The sequence below is a fragment of the Chinchilla lanigera genome, unplaced genomic scaffold (genome assembly GCF_000276665.1).
Source record: "Chinchilla lanigera isolate Chin_1 unplaced genomic scaffold, ChiLan1.0 scaffold00016, whole genome shotgun sequence".
Classification (NCBI taxonomy): domain Eukaryota; kingdom Metazoa; phylum Chordata; class Mammalia; order Rodentia; family Chinchillidae; genus Chinchilla; species Chinchilla lanigera.
The window spans coordinates 10,689,949-10,707,353 of NW_004955417.1; the positions used below are offsets into that span (position 1 = coordinate 10,689,949).

General features: G+C 38.3%; 1 protein-coding gene across 3 annotated transcripts in view; it reads right to left on the reverse strand.

Moving 5' to 3' along the window:
• Positions 1-179: 179 nt before the first annotated feature.
• The window catches only part of Kiaa1429 (KIAA1429 ortholog), a 69,681-nt gene continuing 52,455 nt past the window's right edge, over positions 180-17,405 (reverse strand). The window contains exons 18-24 of one of the 3 annotated variants that reach the window (XM_005381809.2): positions 9,446-9,598; positions 8,671-8,831; positions 6,861-6,957; positions 4,478-4,644; positions 3,618-3,949; positions 2,332-2,475; positions 180-1,330 (exon numbers count right to left, since the gene is read on the reverse strand). In XM_005381809.2, coding sequence (XP_005381866.1) covers positions 1,176-1,330; positions 2,332-2,475; positions 3,618-3,949; positions 4,478-4,644; positions 6,861-6,957; positions 8,671-8,831; positions 9,446-9,598 — 1,209 coding nt within the window. In that variant the 3' untranslated portion in view covers positions 180-1,175. Of the gene's footprint in view, positions 1,331-2,331; positions 2,476-3,617; positions 3,950-4,477; positions 4,645-5,014; positions 5,100-6,860; positions 6,958-8,670; positions 8,832-9,445; positions 9,599-17,405 lie in introns of those variants that run through there. The other 2 variants (XM_005381810.2, XM_005381811.2) reach the window with 2 other exon arrangements.

Genomic DNA, 17,405 nt, shown 5'->3' on the forward strand with positions numbered 1-17,405 from the left:
GCTAGACTTTGTGAGGCCATGAGTTATGGAGGTTTCCATTACTTTTGACTTAAACAGCAGAACCTTTTGAGCTGAAGTTATTCATGAAGATGTTTTTCTAATGAACAGAGATTTTTTTTTCACTCACAAGAAATTCACCAAAAGAATGAGGAAGGGATCAAATAAGACTCATACACTTATTTTTCAAGAGTACTCTGTATTTTACGCCAGTTATATAGGCTCAGTGTGTTACGACATACCTTGGGGACAATATGGCTACTTTGTCAAAGTTAAAAGCTTTATTTCTAAATATAAAGTCCAGCTTTTATTAGATGTTTCTGATTCTCAAAATTACAGAATTAGGAGATGTCTCATTTTAGGCTTTAATAAGTATATAATAAAAAATAGCATCAGTAGGTCCAAAGCTGAAACATAAAGTTTGTACTTCTTTCTAACATAAAGAAGTGTTTGTTTCTTTTTGTACAGCTATGGTTACCAAACTGTAGACCAGGGTATCTTAGTAAATTAACACGGGAAGTGCCAAATATGTAAAATTTTTGAGGAAACATAGCAATACCTGCTGGACACTACACAGACTACTAATTTGAGGTAGTTTACATTTTCCACATTAGATAACATATTCCTTTTCATGACAGTGTATCTTTGCAAAACTTTCAGCAGTTGAACAGAAAGCACTGTGAAAGCAGCACAGTGAAGCAGGAAATAAAACTGATTCCAAGGTTTCAGACGTTGTACGGTGTCCCAAGTTACTAGTGGTGATGAAGTAAATTCTTAAGTTGCCTGTACCTGTTTAGATAAACAGAAATTCTAGGTATTTCTTTTGGCCTGTGAAAAAATTACTGAGACACTAAAGGGTAATATGGGCTGAGAAAGATCAGAAACATCTGCAGTATAGCAAGAAAAATACAAAAGAAATTTAGTTTTTCTCTTTCTACCTAGAAATTTTCTAAATAAATAGTCATACAAAAAGAGGAAAAATATATACAAACATACATACAAAGTTTGGATTTTTATTGAAATCTCATGTAGGTATCAAACAAAATCTGCTTTCTTCGGATAAAAATATTCTCTCAGATGTCTCCAGATAATAGCTAAGTCTAAATTGGTCCTTCGAGGTCTCAATTTTATTGTCCTCATAAAATGTTCGTATGCACTTAGGATGTTCCCAAAGCATTTTATCGTGTGAAGGACCGCACATGACGGCCTCTGCCGCTGCCTCCGCTAACGAACTTTCCTCTGGAGCCTCCACTGCCACTGTTTGCACTGGCCCAGGAAGGCCCGAGTCCCCCACGACCTCTAGAAGCTCGGTCCCGCGGGCTTGGTCGGTAGCCTGAAAGGAAACAATGCAGTTTTTACTTCCACATCCTTTCCTTTCCCACTACATAAACACTAATCCACAGCACTGATCTCGAAGCAAGAATTACTTTGGGCTTTTAAAAAATTCATACAAAAGCTCAGTAGATGTGCTCAAGATTACTGAATTGGATATTGTAAATAGTCGAAGTACATGATATATAAAAATTATATGCTAAATAAAACCATGATGAAAATACATTTAAAAACAAAGCTATTCCTTTTTTTTTTTTTTTTGGTCTTTTTGAAACACGGTCTCACTATGCAGTTCAGGCTGGCCTTGAGCTCACTTTGTATAGCCCAGGCTGGTCTTGAAATCACAACAATCCTCCTGCCTCAGCTTCCCAAGTGCTAGGATTATAGGCGTGTGCCACCACGCCTGGCAACAAAGCTAGTCTTGATGAGAATCCCGAACTTGATATAGTAATGTAGTTTTTTACAAGAAGATATGTACTTATACCCCCAAGAGAGTAAACAAAACCAAAATACTATAAAAAGATAAATTACGGGGCTGGGGATTTAGCTCAGCGGCACAGCGCCTGCCTGGCAAGCGCAAGGTCATGAGTTCGGTTCCCAGTACCAGAAAAAAAAAACAAAAAAAAAGATAAATTATCAAAGTACCTTGTGATTAAAAAGTACCCTCAGGATTAGTTTTCTTGGGTTTTTTTGTTTTTGTTTTTGTTTTGTTTTCCGGTACCAGGAATCGAAGTCACGACCTTGCGCTTGCCAGGCAGGCGCTGTGCCGCTGACCTAAACCCCCAGCCACAGGATTAGTTTTCAGTACTGAAATATAGCACATCACCATGAAACTGTTCCAGTTATACAAATAGCTCAGAATCTAAAAATTTGATGATACCAACTTGACTCTAGAATTATCAGTCAATATTCTAAAATATCCTCTCCCAAATGAGAGCATATTCACGATGCTGAACAGTTTGACGAAAGGAGCTCATCAGAGGCGGCGAGCGGGGTCCGTACCTGCAGAGCTGAGTGGCCGCAGCGGGGGGAGAGGGCCCCTGTTGAAGTTGCTCTGGCCCCCACGACTTTCACTGTAGCTGCCTCGAGGAGTACTCTGAGCGCTCCAGCTGGAGCCTCTCGCTCCCTCCCGACGACTGTAGTTCCCTACACACAAAACACAAGCAAATCCATGTTCTGCACCTCCTCAACTGGATTAAAGAGAATTGGACAGGCTTCTCTTAATCTTCAAAATTAATGGAGGGACACAAATTCCATAAACTGAATACACTGCATATTGGAAGTCTCAGTGGTTAACAGCAGAGATTCTAGAACTGGCCTGCCAGAGTTCAAACACTGTTTCTGCCGCTTGCATTTACATATCCTGGTCAGCTCACTGACAATCTCCTCTGTTAAGTGGGCGACTAGACCCAAGGGGACTATGCAGTGTTTACAACAGTTCCTAACACCCCTGTGTAAGTGCCTGCTGTTAATGTAAACTATTCTCTTTACACCCTCCTAAATATCAAGCAAGAACAAAGATATGACATCAATCCACCAGGAAAAAATAATTTCTAAAATAAAGTACTTTCTAAAATCTTGAAATAACTTAAAACAGATTAAATATAACATTAGGAAGCAGACAGATAAGAGAAGCAATGGTGACATTGTTAATTCCCTACCACTTTGTTTGTAACTCTGTATTGTCTGTACTGTTCTTTTGCTATGTTGTAAAATGTTGTCTGTCTGTTAATGTTTTCCTCCTTTTATTTTTAAAATTAAAAAAAAAAAAGAGAGAGAAGCAATGGTGAACTACACAGAACAGTCTTAAGGGAACTGGTGAGAATTACAGCTGTAGAAACCACCTATAGATATTGCTTAGGAAGGATAAAAAAATGCTCAGTGTAAGAGAAATTTTTAGGATCCCCCCAAATTGGGGGTGAGTGGTTGAGACAGGCTCTGGCCTTGAACTCACTATGTATCCCAGGCTGGTCTTGAACTTGTGACAATCCTGTCTCAGCCTCCCAAATGCTGGGATTACAGCCCTTCACCACCATGCCTGGCCCAAAATTTCTTTTAAACTCATTGTAAAAGCATAGTATATCAAAGGTTAACTTTTTAAAAAGGGAGAGTTTTCCCCCCAGATTCAAGAGTACTCTGCAAAGAGCACTATTGGCTTAGCAGTACTGGTCTACAAGCAGCTCAACTATAGCAATAGAAAAATAATGTATTTTGATTTCTGCCACGTGACTCATTTATTTTAATACTCCCATATTCTAACCCATTAGAAAATAGACAGACGTAGTTACCTTTTGAGGCAGGTGGTGTAAAAAACCTATTCTGGCTGTGAAAAGCACCTCGTCCTCCTCGATTGCCTGAAAATCCACCACGAGAAGAAATCTTCTGTGATACTTTGAGTGGCCGTTTTGGTGGGGGTATTCCATCTTGAGGGACCACTTCTTTACTTTCAGCTGCAACAAAGTCATCCACATGCATAGAAGGTGGTCTACTTGTGTTCTGTTTTCTCTGACGAAAAATATCATGGGGTCGCATGCCCTGTCCAAATCCTCCCCTGCCCCTTCCTCTTGGTGGTGGCACAACATGAGCTCGTTTGGCAGGTTCAATGTACTCAGATTTTCCACTATTAAAACAAAAACACTCCATGAAAACATTTTTTTTTCATATTTCCAATGAAAATACAATAGTCTTTACAATATTGAAAACTAGATTTCATTTTCTCTTATCCCAACTTAATTTTACAAGTATAGTACTTTCTCATGTAACATAGCAAACTAGCTAAAAAGGATCCATTTTACTGATACGACTAAGTTTTTGAAACAGTCCAGTTCACTTATTGTTCGAACATTTCAAACTCCGACAATAAACAATGCAACAGAAGCTAGGGTAGCCCTGTAATGGAGCATATGCTTAGCAAGAGTGCAGCTCTGGGTTCAATCCCTAGCACCCTTTTTGGAGCTGGGATCAAACCCAGGGCCTCATGCATGCTAGGCAAGTGCTCCACTGAGCTACATTCCTAGCTCCCAAAAATATTATCTTAAAAAAAATCCAAACAACATTCATGATTCAAGTGCGGTGTGAACTTCCTTCTTCACCAGTTTTGCATCTATGTTAAAATACATAAATAAGATCTTCAGTGGAATCAATTTACCTTGAAGTTATAAAGGTCTCATGCTTATGTTTCCCAAGTTTGAATCCTTTAGTAGTCTTAGTTCTCCCTGGAGATGATGGTTCTGACAAAAACGAGCGCTCTAATTCTGAGTGCAGATCAAAATCACTACAGCATCTTTCAGAGAGTTCGATCAAATCAACTTTTACCTACAGCCATAAAAATGAAACAAAATACATCTTAAATGTAACTATTAAATGTATTGTTTGACTAAGAAATTTTATTTATTTACTATTACACTGAACTCCCATAGTACACAAATTATTTATATGATACATCCAACTCCCACAGTAAATAAATTATAGATCTACCTCTCTCCTTGATTATCATTGGCAGTTAATAGCAATAACCACAACAATAACAAAAAAGTTAAGAATTCAACTATTTCTTTTTGGTTGTGTTCCTCCGCAAAGCAAGGCTGTTACTATCTAGAGGTCTGGTAGGGCACTCAGGCTTTCTCTCTATAAATTAATACTGATACCTCCAGAACATTTCCAAAATAGTCTGAAAGTAACATACTGTGCCAGCCCTGGTACAGGAGCCATTTCTGTTATAAAAGAATTCCATTCCACAGATTCCCCAAAGCATTTAATGAGGTTCCAACCTAAGTTTAATTTGAAAGAAGCCAAAATTAGGTTTACTTTTCAAACTGATTATGTTTCAATATGTAAAACTTCTCTAAACCATGGTCACAATCATCACTGCAAAACAGTTATGATTCAACTTAAAAGTTATAAAAACAACTCCAAAAAAACATTTTAGAACTCTGCTGCCCAATATGGTGGCCATGGTGGTCCCAAAACCAACAACAGAAAAAGCCCAATAGGGTAGATGGTATAACTATTTGTGCCTACATTTAAATCAGAATAAAATCCAGTTCCTTATGCACACAGCCCACCTTCCAACTGCATGATGCTCACATGAGGGCAGACGATGCATCACTTCCATCACTAGGCAAAGGGTTACTGAACCACACAGCTCTAAAGTCACTGAACAATTTATGCTAAATAGGAACTCATTTTTCTACTGCAATGGAACAGCATGTAAGTGGTTTCTGGGAGCAGAGAGAGTACTGGGGACTGAGCCCAAGGCCTTCGCACTGAGCTACATCTCTAGCCCTCTTTCACTTTTTAGTCTGAGACAGAGTCTTGCTAAGTCACTAAATTACTGGAAATCATGGTTCTCCTACCTTAGACTCCCAGCGGCTGGGATTATAGGCATACTGCACCACACCCAGCTTGTATGTGCTTTTTAAAAAGGAAAAGAAGCCCTCGGTACAGTAAACATTCCCCCCCCACGGGCTTTTTATAATCCTCTGGTGATGAAACCCAGGGCCTCACACATGCTAGGCAAGCACTCACCACTAAAGATACCCTTAGTGCCTTTTACATTTATTTTATTTAGACAGTGTCTCACTCGGTTGCCCAGACTGGCCTTGAACTTGTGACCTTCATGTCTCAGCCTCTTGAATAGGCAGTAAGTACATCTTAAATGTGAAATGAACTATTCTTTTATTGCACCTGATGAACTAGCATTTTGGGGACCAAGGACTATAAAAAATGTTTCTGTGCTGATGAAAAAAGGAACCAATATATATGTACAATAAAATGTAACTACAATCATCTATAATACATCTCCAAGGAGTATAAGCAGATTAGATTTTTTTCTTTGTTTTTTGGAGACAGGGTCTCTGTATGTAATAAGCTGGGGTTGGGCTCATTACATAGCCCAGGCTGGCCTCAAATTCCTGATCCTCCTACCTCAGCATTCTGAACACTGGGATTCCAGATAAACTGACAATCTTTGAACTATACTCCTACCCATTCAACAATTAGCTCTCATAATGTCAATTCTCAACCACGCTATAACAATACAATCTATGTAAGTTCTCAAACTGAGAGCAAGTATCACACCAGTCCTTTCCTTAAACCTAACTGCAAGACTGAACCATTACTTTGTGGGGTATTTTTCTTTATTTTATTCCCTGACACAGTACTTATGCAAAAATGTCATCTGGATGACCCTACACCCCTTTACTTTCATTTTGACCCTTAACGGGAAATAAACACAGGTACTACAGTGTATGTTTAAAAAAAAAAAAAAAGTGATCTGGCCTTAAAAGTCACATTCTGAGAATACAATTTACCAACCAGAAAAAAGCAAAACAAGCAGCATTAAAAACTGAGAATTCTGGAGGCCATTAACTGAGCACATGACATAAAAACAATACTGCCCTGGTCCCCAAGCGGACCTCAACCGCCATTTAACATGTAAACTCTTAATATGCCAATCATACAAACACACACACACACACACACACACCAGTAACTTTTTACTAAATATTTAGTAATAAAATCCTTTATACCAAATCCAGATCTGTATCAATCTCTTCAGCCTGAAATGGAGTGAACCACATAGATTTCAACTGGTCATCCATGACGTCAGCTAGCACATATGCAGTCCTAGAACACAAAAAGTATTTGTTGAAAAGCAGAACCTTAAAATCAAATATTTCTGGCTGGGCATGGTGGTGCACCCCAGTAATCCCAGCACTCAGGAGGACTGTTGCAAGTTTGAGACCAGCCTGGGCTACAAAGTGAGCTCAAGGCCAGCCTGAACTGCATAGCAGGACCCTGTTTCAAAAAGACAAAAACAAACAAACAAAAAACCCCACAAAAAGCCAAGTATTTCAGCTTACCTTCTAGGTACAGTTAAAAATATTACCCTCTAGGCTCTGGGGCTAGGAATATAGCACAGTGGCACAGTACCTGCCTGCCTAGCAAGCATGAGGTTGTGAGTTCAATTCCCAGTACCAAAAAAAAAAAAAAGTCTCTAAAATATTATTAAAATTAGCACCTACAGACTAAAAAACTATTCAAGAATTAAGCATTCTTGCTGGGTGTGGTGGCACACCCCTGTAATCCCAGCACTTGGGAGGCTGAGGCAGGAGGATCACTAAGAGTTCGAGACTAGTCTAGGCTACAAAGTGAGTTCAAGGCCAGCCTTAACTGCAGAGCAAGACCCAGTCTCAAAAAAAAAAACCAAAAAAAAAAAAGAATTAAGCATCCTAAAAACCAGTGACTTAAACTGAGCATGCTGGCACAGCCCTGTAATCCCAACATTCTGGGAGGCTGAGGCAGGAGGACTGTAAGTCTGCGCTCAGCCTAGGCAACTTAGTGAGACTCTTATCTCAAAATAAAAAATAAAAAAGGGCTGGAAACGTAGCTCCCAGCAAAGGCCCTGGGTCAAATCCCCAATAACACTAAACACAAGCCAACAAAACATGAACTCGAAAAATAATCCTACTGTAAAAAAGTCTGACCTTTCCATAAAATAAAATGGAGCCCTAGTTTTATTTCCTAAAAGGCAAGTTTATTTTACCACACTAATTTACACAGAAGCTGCCTATACTTAATTTTCTAGATAGGCACACTAATTCTTTATTGGTAGATTTTAGATATAACATAATGATCACATTCATCACAGGGAATTTGTACTTGTACATGAGAGATCTTGCTGCTGCTTTTTTCCCCACTCCCCTCCCCTCCCTTCAACCCTTCCCCCTCCTTATTTGCAAAAGCTTCGCTTCTATTTTTTTCCTTCCTTTTTTTCCTTGTCCTTTCCTTCCCCCACCCCTCTCCCTAGTTCCCCTTCTCAACTGAACATTTTCTTCCCAACTGGTCCTTATATATACTTTCGGTTTCTCACACCAGAGTAATAATGTGGTAATGTGTACACTAATTCTGTCACATTAAAAGGTCAGAAGTATATTAGCGCTCCAAAGATTAATAGGTACATATCCTCTGAACCAGGAATGAGTAAAGCCTGGCCTCTTTTGGCAGACTATTTTTGTACTATCTGCATTCTAGGAAAGGTTTATACATTTTTAAACTTTTTCTTAAAAAAAAATGAACAAAACTACAGGAGGCTACACAGAGACTGTATGTGGCCCGCAAACCCGAGAACGTCTACTGTCTCACCCCTTTTTTTGTTTTTGTTTTTTTTCCGGTACCAGGAATTGAACTCACAACGTTGTGCTTGCCAGGCAGACGCTGTGCTGCTGAGCTAAATCCCCAGCCCCTTGACTCACCCTTTACAGAAACAAGTTTGCTGATCCTCTCTCTGCTCCAGCCACTGAATAAATAACATCTACTAGAACACAGACTGTATTTTACCTATTGTTAAACAGATTCTGGAGAGATTCTGGGGCAGAAAGCACTGGTTCTACATCCTGGTCGCTGAGAGGCAAAGGGTCGCCTGATGACTCCAGCATTTGCTTAAGACCAACTATATTATCCAACAGGGAATCCAGATTGTCATCATCTTTTGAATGTTCCTAGACACAAGGAAAAGCAGAATGAGAAGGTGTAGGTAAAGCTTGGACACACGTGCCTCTAATCTACGGACTTTAGCACAAAAGGGTGAGTTATTTCACTATTAAAAACTTTGGAACACAATTAAGAAGTGATCTTAAAAATTTAACATTAAACTTATTTAAAGTGAACACCAAAAGCACTTGTCATTCTCTTTCTTTTCTTTTGTGGAGCTGGGGATCACATGCCAGGCAAGCAGTCAACCACTGAGCTACTTCCCCAGCCTCCATTTTACTTCTGAACAGTGGCAGTAGGGGCGGAATGCATTCCAGGAACAGCTCAACACTGCCATCTTTACTCCTTAAGATTCGTGACACAGGGGAGGACTTGACTCCAAATTATTAATTCCGAGTTACAGAAATGCATTGTTAGTTTCCTACCACTTTGTTTGTAACTCTGTATTGTCTGTACTGTTCTTTTGCTATTTTCAGAGTTATCAGAAATGATATAAATACCCAACTAAAGGTTCACTATTTAAAAAAATCACTACGAAGAACTTGTCCGGGCCAATTGAGAAGAAAATATGCTTCAAGAATGCTGTTATTATTTTGTTTCTGCTTTTGTTTTTCTTTTTTACCAAAACAAGCTTCTCTAGTTCAAGGAACAAATTTTCTGGACTTTCTTCTTTGCTTTGTAGAAGCTGTTTTAACTCTGCAGCATTAATACTCATTGTCCGTGATGGATGAGCGCCCTCTACTTCCATGAGACCACTATCGTCTCCACAACATCCCTGTAAATGTCACACACAAGTTACATTTGAGAGCAGAAAATTTCCAAAGATGCTTCTCAATTTATTCAGATATTTAAGTCATTTGCTGTAATCATCCCCTGGTCCCTATTGTATCACTACAAGTGGATTTAGCGCAAGCTGAAAGACGAATTCTTTGAGGAGGACCCAAAAAACAAACAGGTAAACACATACATTCAACTTACACTAGAACTGAAGACAAACATTCAACGGCAAACACACTGATACTTGTAGATCATACAACACACTGCGTGATGTTCAAGAATTAATGTCTCCTGTAACAACTACAAGAGTCAGAAATTATATTACAGCCAGGTATGGTAGCACACCCTGTAATCCCAGCACTCAGGAGGCTAGGGGAGGAGGAGCCCTGGGAGTTTAAGACCAGCCTGAACTACACAGTCAGACCCTGTTTAACCTCTCCCACCAAAAGAAGAAACTGTATTACAGTACTTGACCATAAGGCAAAAAACTGAGGGAAAAAGTATCACACTTAAGACTATATTGCCGAAGCCGGACACACCTACAATCCCAGCACAATGAATGATCTACAAATGATCTACAAATAAATGATCTACAAAACAGAAATCCAAGTAACATGTTGTAGAAAGAAGAAAAGAAAAGGTAGCTTCAAAAACCTTCATCACCCAGGATACATGAAAATTAACGATCCGATTAGCAAGATCAAAGAAAAGAGAGATACCAACACACTAAAAGAAGCATGGCCACACAAAGGCAAAAAATCCATGAGCTAGGAGGAGTGGCACAGGCCTGTATCTCAGCTACGGAGGACGCTGAAGGAGGAGGACCACAGATTGAGGTCAGCCTGGGCAACTTAGTGAGATCCTGTCTCAAAACAGAATTTTAAAAAGGGCTGGGAAGATGGCTCCGCACTAGAGTGCAAGCCTAGCAAGTTCAAGGCCTGTACTGGTGAGGCAATAGATGAGATTTACGGACAACGGCATAATGTAAAATGTTATCTCTCTAAGGGAGGGATGACTGCAAGAGTAGTTAGGGTTTGGGTTTTGTGCTTTTGTTTTCTTGCCAGATAATAAATGTTGTTCAATGCCATACTACAAAGTTTGAACTTTATCCTAGAGACACCAGAAGTTATTACAGGGTAGAAAAATATAATCTGAAGTAGAAGTTAACTCACACAGAAGTATCCATGTATGAAAATAGTTGAGCATGGTGGCTCATGAGCACACTGACAGCCTGAGGCAGGACTGAAAGTTTGAGCTCAGCTTGGATAACTTAGAAACCTAGCAAGACCTAGCCCCAAAAAATAAAAAGCGCTGGAGAGATAGCTCAGTGCAAAAGCCCTGGGTTCAATACCTAGCACTGAAAAAGGAAAAAAAAAAAAAAAATCAGAGAAAGAAATGTCTGGAAGGAAAGTAGAAAGGCAACAGAGAACAACACAAAATCATAAAGACCTAAAAAGTACATTTAATAAATTCTGAAGTGAAAAACTGTAATTACTAAAAATTCACTCCAGGGCTCAACAGCAGATCTGACCAGCCAAAGAATGAACTTGGAGATAAGGAAAGAATCAGAATAACTGAAGAAATAAACGTGAAAACTTTACAGTTATAACAGAGTACATTAATCAATACATTATACTTCCAAGAGACTCAACAAATTCTAGGCACAGTAACCTTGTAGAGATCCACACTTAAACATACCATCAGAAAAATGTTTAGGGACTGGGGATTTAGCTCAGTGGCATAGTGCCTGCCTGGCAAGCGCAAGGTTGTGAGTTTGATTCCCAGTACGGGAAAAAAACCAAAAACCAAAAAAGTTTAAAAGCCAAAAACAGACAGAAAAAAGTAAAAAGGTCTGGGGATATAGCTCAGCAGCACAGCACCTGCCTGGCAAGTGCAAGGTCCTGAGTTCAATTCCCAGTACCAAAAAACTAAAATAAAATAAAAGCCAAAAACAAAAGAGAGGTGAATGTAAGATAAATGCTCAGTAAGACCAAGAGCTGCTTTCTCATAAGAATCCATGAACCAGGGGGCTGGGGATTTAGCTCAGCGGCAAAAGCACCTGCCTGGCAAGCGCAAGGTCGTGAGTTCGGTTCCCGGTACCGGAGAAAAACCAAAAAACCAAAAACCAGGAAAAAAAAAAAAAAAAAAAAAAAAAAAAAAAAAAAAAAAAAAAAAAAAAAAAAAAAGAATCCATGAACCAAAAAAGAAAAAAAAGAAAAGAGAAGAGAAGAGTAGAGGAGAGAAGAAAAAAGGGCTGGGGATATAGCTCAGCGGCACAAGCATCTGCCTGGCAAGCAAAAGTTCCTGAGTGCAATTCCCAGTACCAAAAAAAACAAATCAAAACAAAACAAAACAAAGAATTCAGGAACCCAGAATGCAATGGGAAGATATATTCAAAATGCAGAAAGAAGAGGACTATCAACCAAAACTCATACAACTAGCAAAAATGAGGAGAGCCAGGCACAGTGGTGCACGCCTATAATGCTAGCACTCAGACACGGAGGCAGGAGGATTATCATGAGTTCAAACCAGTTTACGTTATACAGAGAGAGTTTAAGGCCGTGAAATACATAGATAGTAATCTGAATCCACATAAAGAAATAAAAAGTGCCAGTAAACAGCAACCACATAGTTGAATATAACAAATCACACAGTATAAAAATCTTTGTATCTCTTCCATTTGAACTAAAGCTAAGTAAACCAACTAACTATAAAACTGGATGGATCCAACATACAAACGTGAAACGTGTTTGATAATAATAGTACAAATGAAAGAAGGATCAGAAGAAACGAAGCTATATTGTTTTGTATACTACTAAAATTAAACGTATTATAACCTGAACTAAAATGTTTAAATTACTGAATTAATTATAGTTCCTAGGTCACTCAGAAAATAATTTAAAAATTAGTAAAATAAACAAGGGAGCCCAGACAGGGGGAAAAAAAAACTGTTTTAAAGCAAAAGGCATAATGGAGATAAAGAAAAAAGGCATAAAATATATAGGAAGTAAATGGAGAAAAAAAAAAATCAGAAATCCTACCTTGCTAGTAATTAAACAAATAAATACAGGAAAGAGACAAATTGATAAAATAATTCAACTATATACTATATACAAGATAGACACTTTAGATTAAAAGGAACAAGTGGGGCCAAGTGTGGTGGTGCACCCCTGTAATCCCAGCACTCGGGAGGCTGAGGCAGGAGAATCATGTGAGTTCAAGACTAGCCTGGGCTACAAAGCGAACTCAAGGCCAGCTGGAACTGCATAGCAAGTCCCTGTCTCAAAAAAGACAAAAAATAAAATAAAATAAAATAAAAGGAACAAGTGGGTTGGAAGTAAAAAAATAAATACATGCCATACAAACAGTAAAGAAAACTGAGCTGGATATAACATAAACAATTAGGTAAGAATTATTACTAGAGAAAAGGAAGGGAACACTTTATAACAGTAAGAGGCTCAAAAGGTGTAATAATCATGCATATATATTCACCCAAGAGTAGAGCCTAGGGATACCTGAAACAAAACAACTGACAGAATAAACAGGAGACAATTATCGCTGGGAACTTCAGTACCCCACTTAAGTAGCGGAAAGAACAACTGGACAGAAAAAATGCAAAGCACTAGATGGCATAAACAATACAAACCAACAACTACTAATAACACATTTATGGAACATTCCACCAAACAGCCACAGAAAACACAATCTTTTGTGAACAGGAACACTTCAGGACTGACCACATGCTAAAGAGGAGAAGCAAGGCTGAAACTTGAAAGGACTACAATCAAAGTATGCTTCTCTGATCAGAACAGAATAAAATGTAAAAGCAATAACAAAAGAAATTTGGGGAATTCACATGTACATGAAAATTAAACAGTCAAAAAAAAATCAGTGAGACAAAGAAGAAATCACAAGAGAAATCAGAAGACTTTGAAATGAACAAAAATAAAAACACAACATACCAAATCTTAGGGAACTTGGAAGAGCAATATCCAGAGCGAAATATGTAACTAAATGCCTATGCTACATGGAAGAAAGATCAGTAATCTAATTTTCCACCTGTGGAAACCAGAAAAAAGAACAGCAAACCAAACTCAAAGCTAGAAGGAAATAATATACATTAAAGCAAAATAAATGAAATAATATAAAATAGAAAAAAGTTGTTTACAATAGTTCCTTCTATTTAAGATTCCCCAGTAGATGCCTGAAACCACAGCTGGTAATGAACTCTAAATATACTACTATTTCTTATACATACATATCTATTATAAAGTTTAATTTATAAATTAGGCACAAGAAGTTTAAAAATAATAAAGCAGTTACCGTATAGCACTAAACTGTAATAAACCCCCAGCGTCACTACTTTTTCCACATTGGCGCCGTCATAAGCATAGTAACTAGAATGTTCCACAAAGCACTACGATACCACCAGTCACTCTGACAGCCACGGCAGCTAGCTAGTAAGAGAGAGACCAACTGCTGAGAGGGGAGTAAGTTCCATGTGGATACACTGGACGAAGGGATGACTTGTGTTCTATAGGATGAAGCAGGACAGGATGGGATTTCATTACACTATGCAGAATGCTGCACAATTTAAAACTTATGAATTGCTTACTTTTGAAATTTTCCTTTGATATTTTAAATGGAATCTCTCATTGAATGGGTCTCACTGAACCCATGAAAAGCAAACAGCAGATAAAGGGGAACAACTACCTTTGAAAAGATCAACAGAACTGACACATCTTTAGCTAAACTCACTAAAAGGGAAAAAAAAAAAAAGGCTGAGAGTGTAATTCTGGTACTGTGCTGGCAGAGCATCCTGAGGAAACTGGGTTCCATTCCCAGTGCCCCCAAAACAAAAAACAAAACAAAACATAAAACCTACTGAAACTGACTCAAGAAGATAATTTAAATGGGCTAAGGCAACTGAATTCACATTGACAAAAACAAAACAAAACAAAACACCCCAAACCCAAATGACTTCACTGGTGAATCCTACTAAATATTTAAAAAATGAGTAAGGATCCTTCACAAACTCTTCCAAAGGCTAAGAAGGGACATCTCTCAGTTCATTCACTGAAGCCCAAGACATCAAAAGAATACAAAGTTATAGAGATAAAAATTTTTGGAGATAAAAATAAAAATCCTCAGTAACAACAAGGTAACAGAATCCAGTAACATAAAAAGAATCATATATTAGGACCAGGGATATAGGTCAGTGGCATACCATCTGCCTGGCAAATGCAAGGTCCTGAGTTCGATTCCCAGTACCAAAAAAAAAAAAAAAAAAAAAAAAAAAAACAACCAGGGGGGCAGAATCATATACTAAGTTCAAGTAGGATTTCTCCTAGGAATACAAGGTTAGTTCAACATGCAGAAATCAATCTGCATGATCAGGATCTGGGATCTCAATGGACTCAGAAATAACATTTGACAAAATCCAACAACTTTCGTGGTAAAACACTTCACCTAGGAATAGAATGAAACTCCATTAATCTGATAAAGTCATCTAAAAATCTATAGCTAACACATTTTATTTTATTTTTTGTTTTGGTTTTGATACTGGGACTTGAACTCAGGACCTCGCATTTGCCAGGCAGGCGTTTGTGCCACTGAGCTATATCCCCAGGCCCAAGAGGATACTGGGCATGTGCTGCTTCTATTTTTTTTTTGGGGGGGGGGGTTTACTGGGAATCAAACTCAGGACCTTGTGCTTGCCAGGAGGGCACTTGTGCCACTGAGCTATATCCCTAGCTAACACATTTTAATAGTGAAAGACTGAAAGCCTTCTTCCTAAGGTGAAAGACAGGACAAGGATACCCATTTCTTGCTGTTTCAGTTGAACTTTATCCTCAGTCTTGTGAGGGCAATAAAACTGAAAAGAATAAGGCAATACGGAAGATAATGAACAAATAGGAAAGTTGGCCAATATTTCATAATTTCTTTCTTTTTTTTTTTTTTTTGTTGTTGTTGTTGTCTTTTTGAGAAAGGATCTCGCTGTGCAGTTTAGATTGGCCGTGAGCTCACTTTGTAGCCCAGGCTGGTCTCAAACTCTCAACGATCCTCCTGCCTCAGCCTCCCAAGTGCTGGGATTACAGGTGTGCGCTACCACGCCCAGCATGATTTCTTTCTTGGAGGTTGAAGGGACATCAATGGACCAATGAACAAAAAATAAAGTTTACAGGGAAGACAATGAACTTGATTTTGTATATTCAGAGTCTACCATTAGCAAAGGGCAAGGAGAAATACAAAGACAGATCAGAAAGGATTCAGGAAAAATACAACAGGATCTAGGTTATAGGTAGAAAGTGTGGAAAGGTTATAGGTAGAAGTGATGCAGGGGTACATTTTTCTCTGATTAAGGAAGAAAGTAATGGATTATTAAGAACAGGGAAAGAATATCAGTCAGACTGGAATGATTTAGAAGTTGACCGGGATAGCCTTGGCCTTCTTTTTCTTTTCTTTTTTTTTTTTTTTTTTTTTTTCCGTAACAGCAATCGAACTCAGGACCTTGTGCACCAGGCAGGCGCTTGTGCCACTAAGCTATGTTTCCAGCCCAGCCCTGGTCTTCTAAGTGGAGGTGAAAAAGGCCATCACTGATTAGGATGAATAAAAGCACATATTAGTTAGCAATGCTGAGAACTAAGCAAAATGTGGTCACTATGAATGACTGGTTAGTGGTTTTAGAACAGGAACTGATGACATATGTAAGAAAATCTGTCAAACTGCTTTGTTAGCAATGCCACTTAGGATCTAATAGTTTTCTTGGGTAAAACACTACAATCTCTATGGGGTAACTATATCTCTACTGTTAAATATGCTAATCTCTCAGAATCAAAGCATGTGGGAAACACAAAGACTTTAATAAACTAGACATAACACAAAACAAATAATAATTTGCCAATAAAATTAGCAAGACAATATCTACCGACACAACAGCAACTAAAAAGGACTTACTGATTAAACAGTCTAAGTATAATACATGCTAAGAGACAATACACTATCTAGTAAATTTATATTTATATATTTGCTTTTGTTTTCTTTTTAAGAAAGGGTCTTACTGTGTAGTTCAGGCTGCTTTTAACTCACTATGTAGCCCTGCCTGACCTCAAACTCATGGCAATCCTCATGGATCTCAGCTTCCGGTCTCAGCCTCCCAAGTCCTGGGATTACAGGCACGTGCCACCAATCCTGGCTATATTTTTATGAAATCCCATGTTCTATTTATTTTAGTAATACTATACTAAAAGGTCCTCTACAACTTTCTCCAAACAGAAGTCTTAAGTAGGAGGATGAACTTCTTAAACCTCTGTTGACTGAGTACATAACGACAGAATGTGTATGAAAATACGTACACCCACACCCACCCACACCCACACACACACAAACACACTTCACAGGCAATACATTTAAACAAAGCTGAATTATACCACAGTAAAACACCAAAGACTTCTTAAAGCTTTCAATATACCAATGTGCATAGTTAACCTCCATCAAGGAAACATTCCCAAACTTATTTGACATTTAGAGTCTAACAGGAGCAAGAATACCAGCACAAAATTTACAACAGTTCTTCATTTGAAGGTTCTCAAACTTGTCTAAATTAACACTCAAATAATATCACAATGGTCCAAACTAAGTTAGTGTGTGTGAGTACAACCACTAACCAAGCCTATTAGTGGCTTTTGAAATTGGGTCCACCGTATACAATGATTTTGGAAAACATTAACGCAATGAATCCTAATTATATTTTAATAGGATTCTGAATAAATGAGTTAATATTTAATTAATGTCTAAATCCAAAA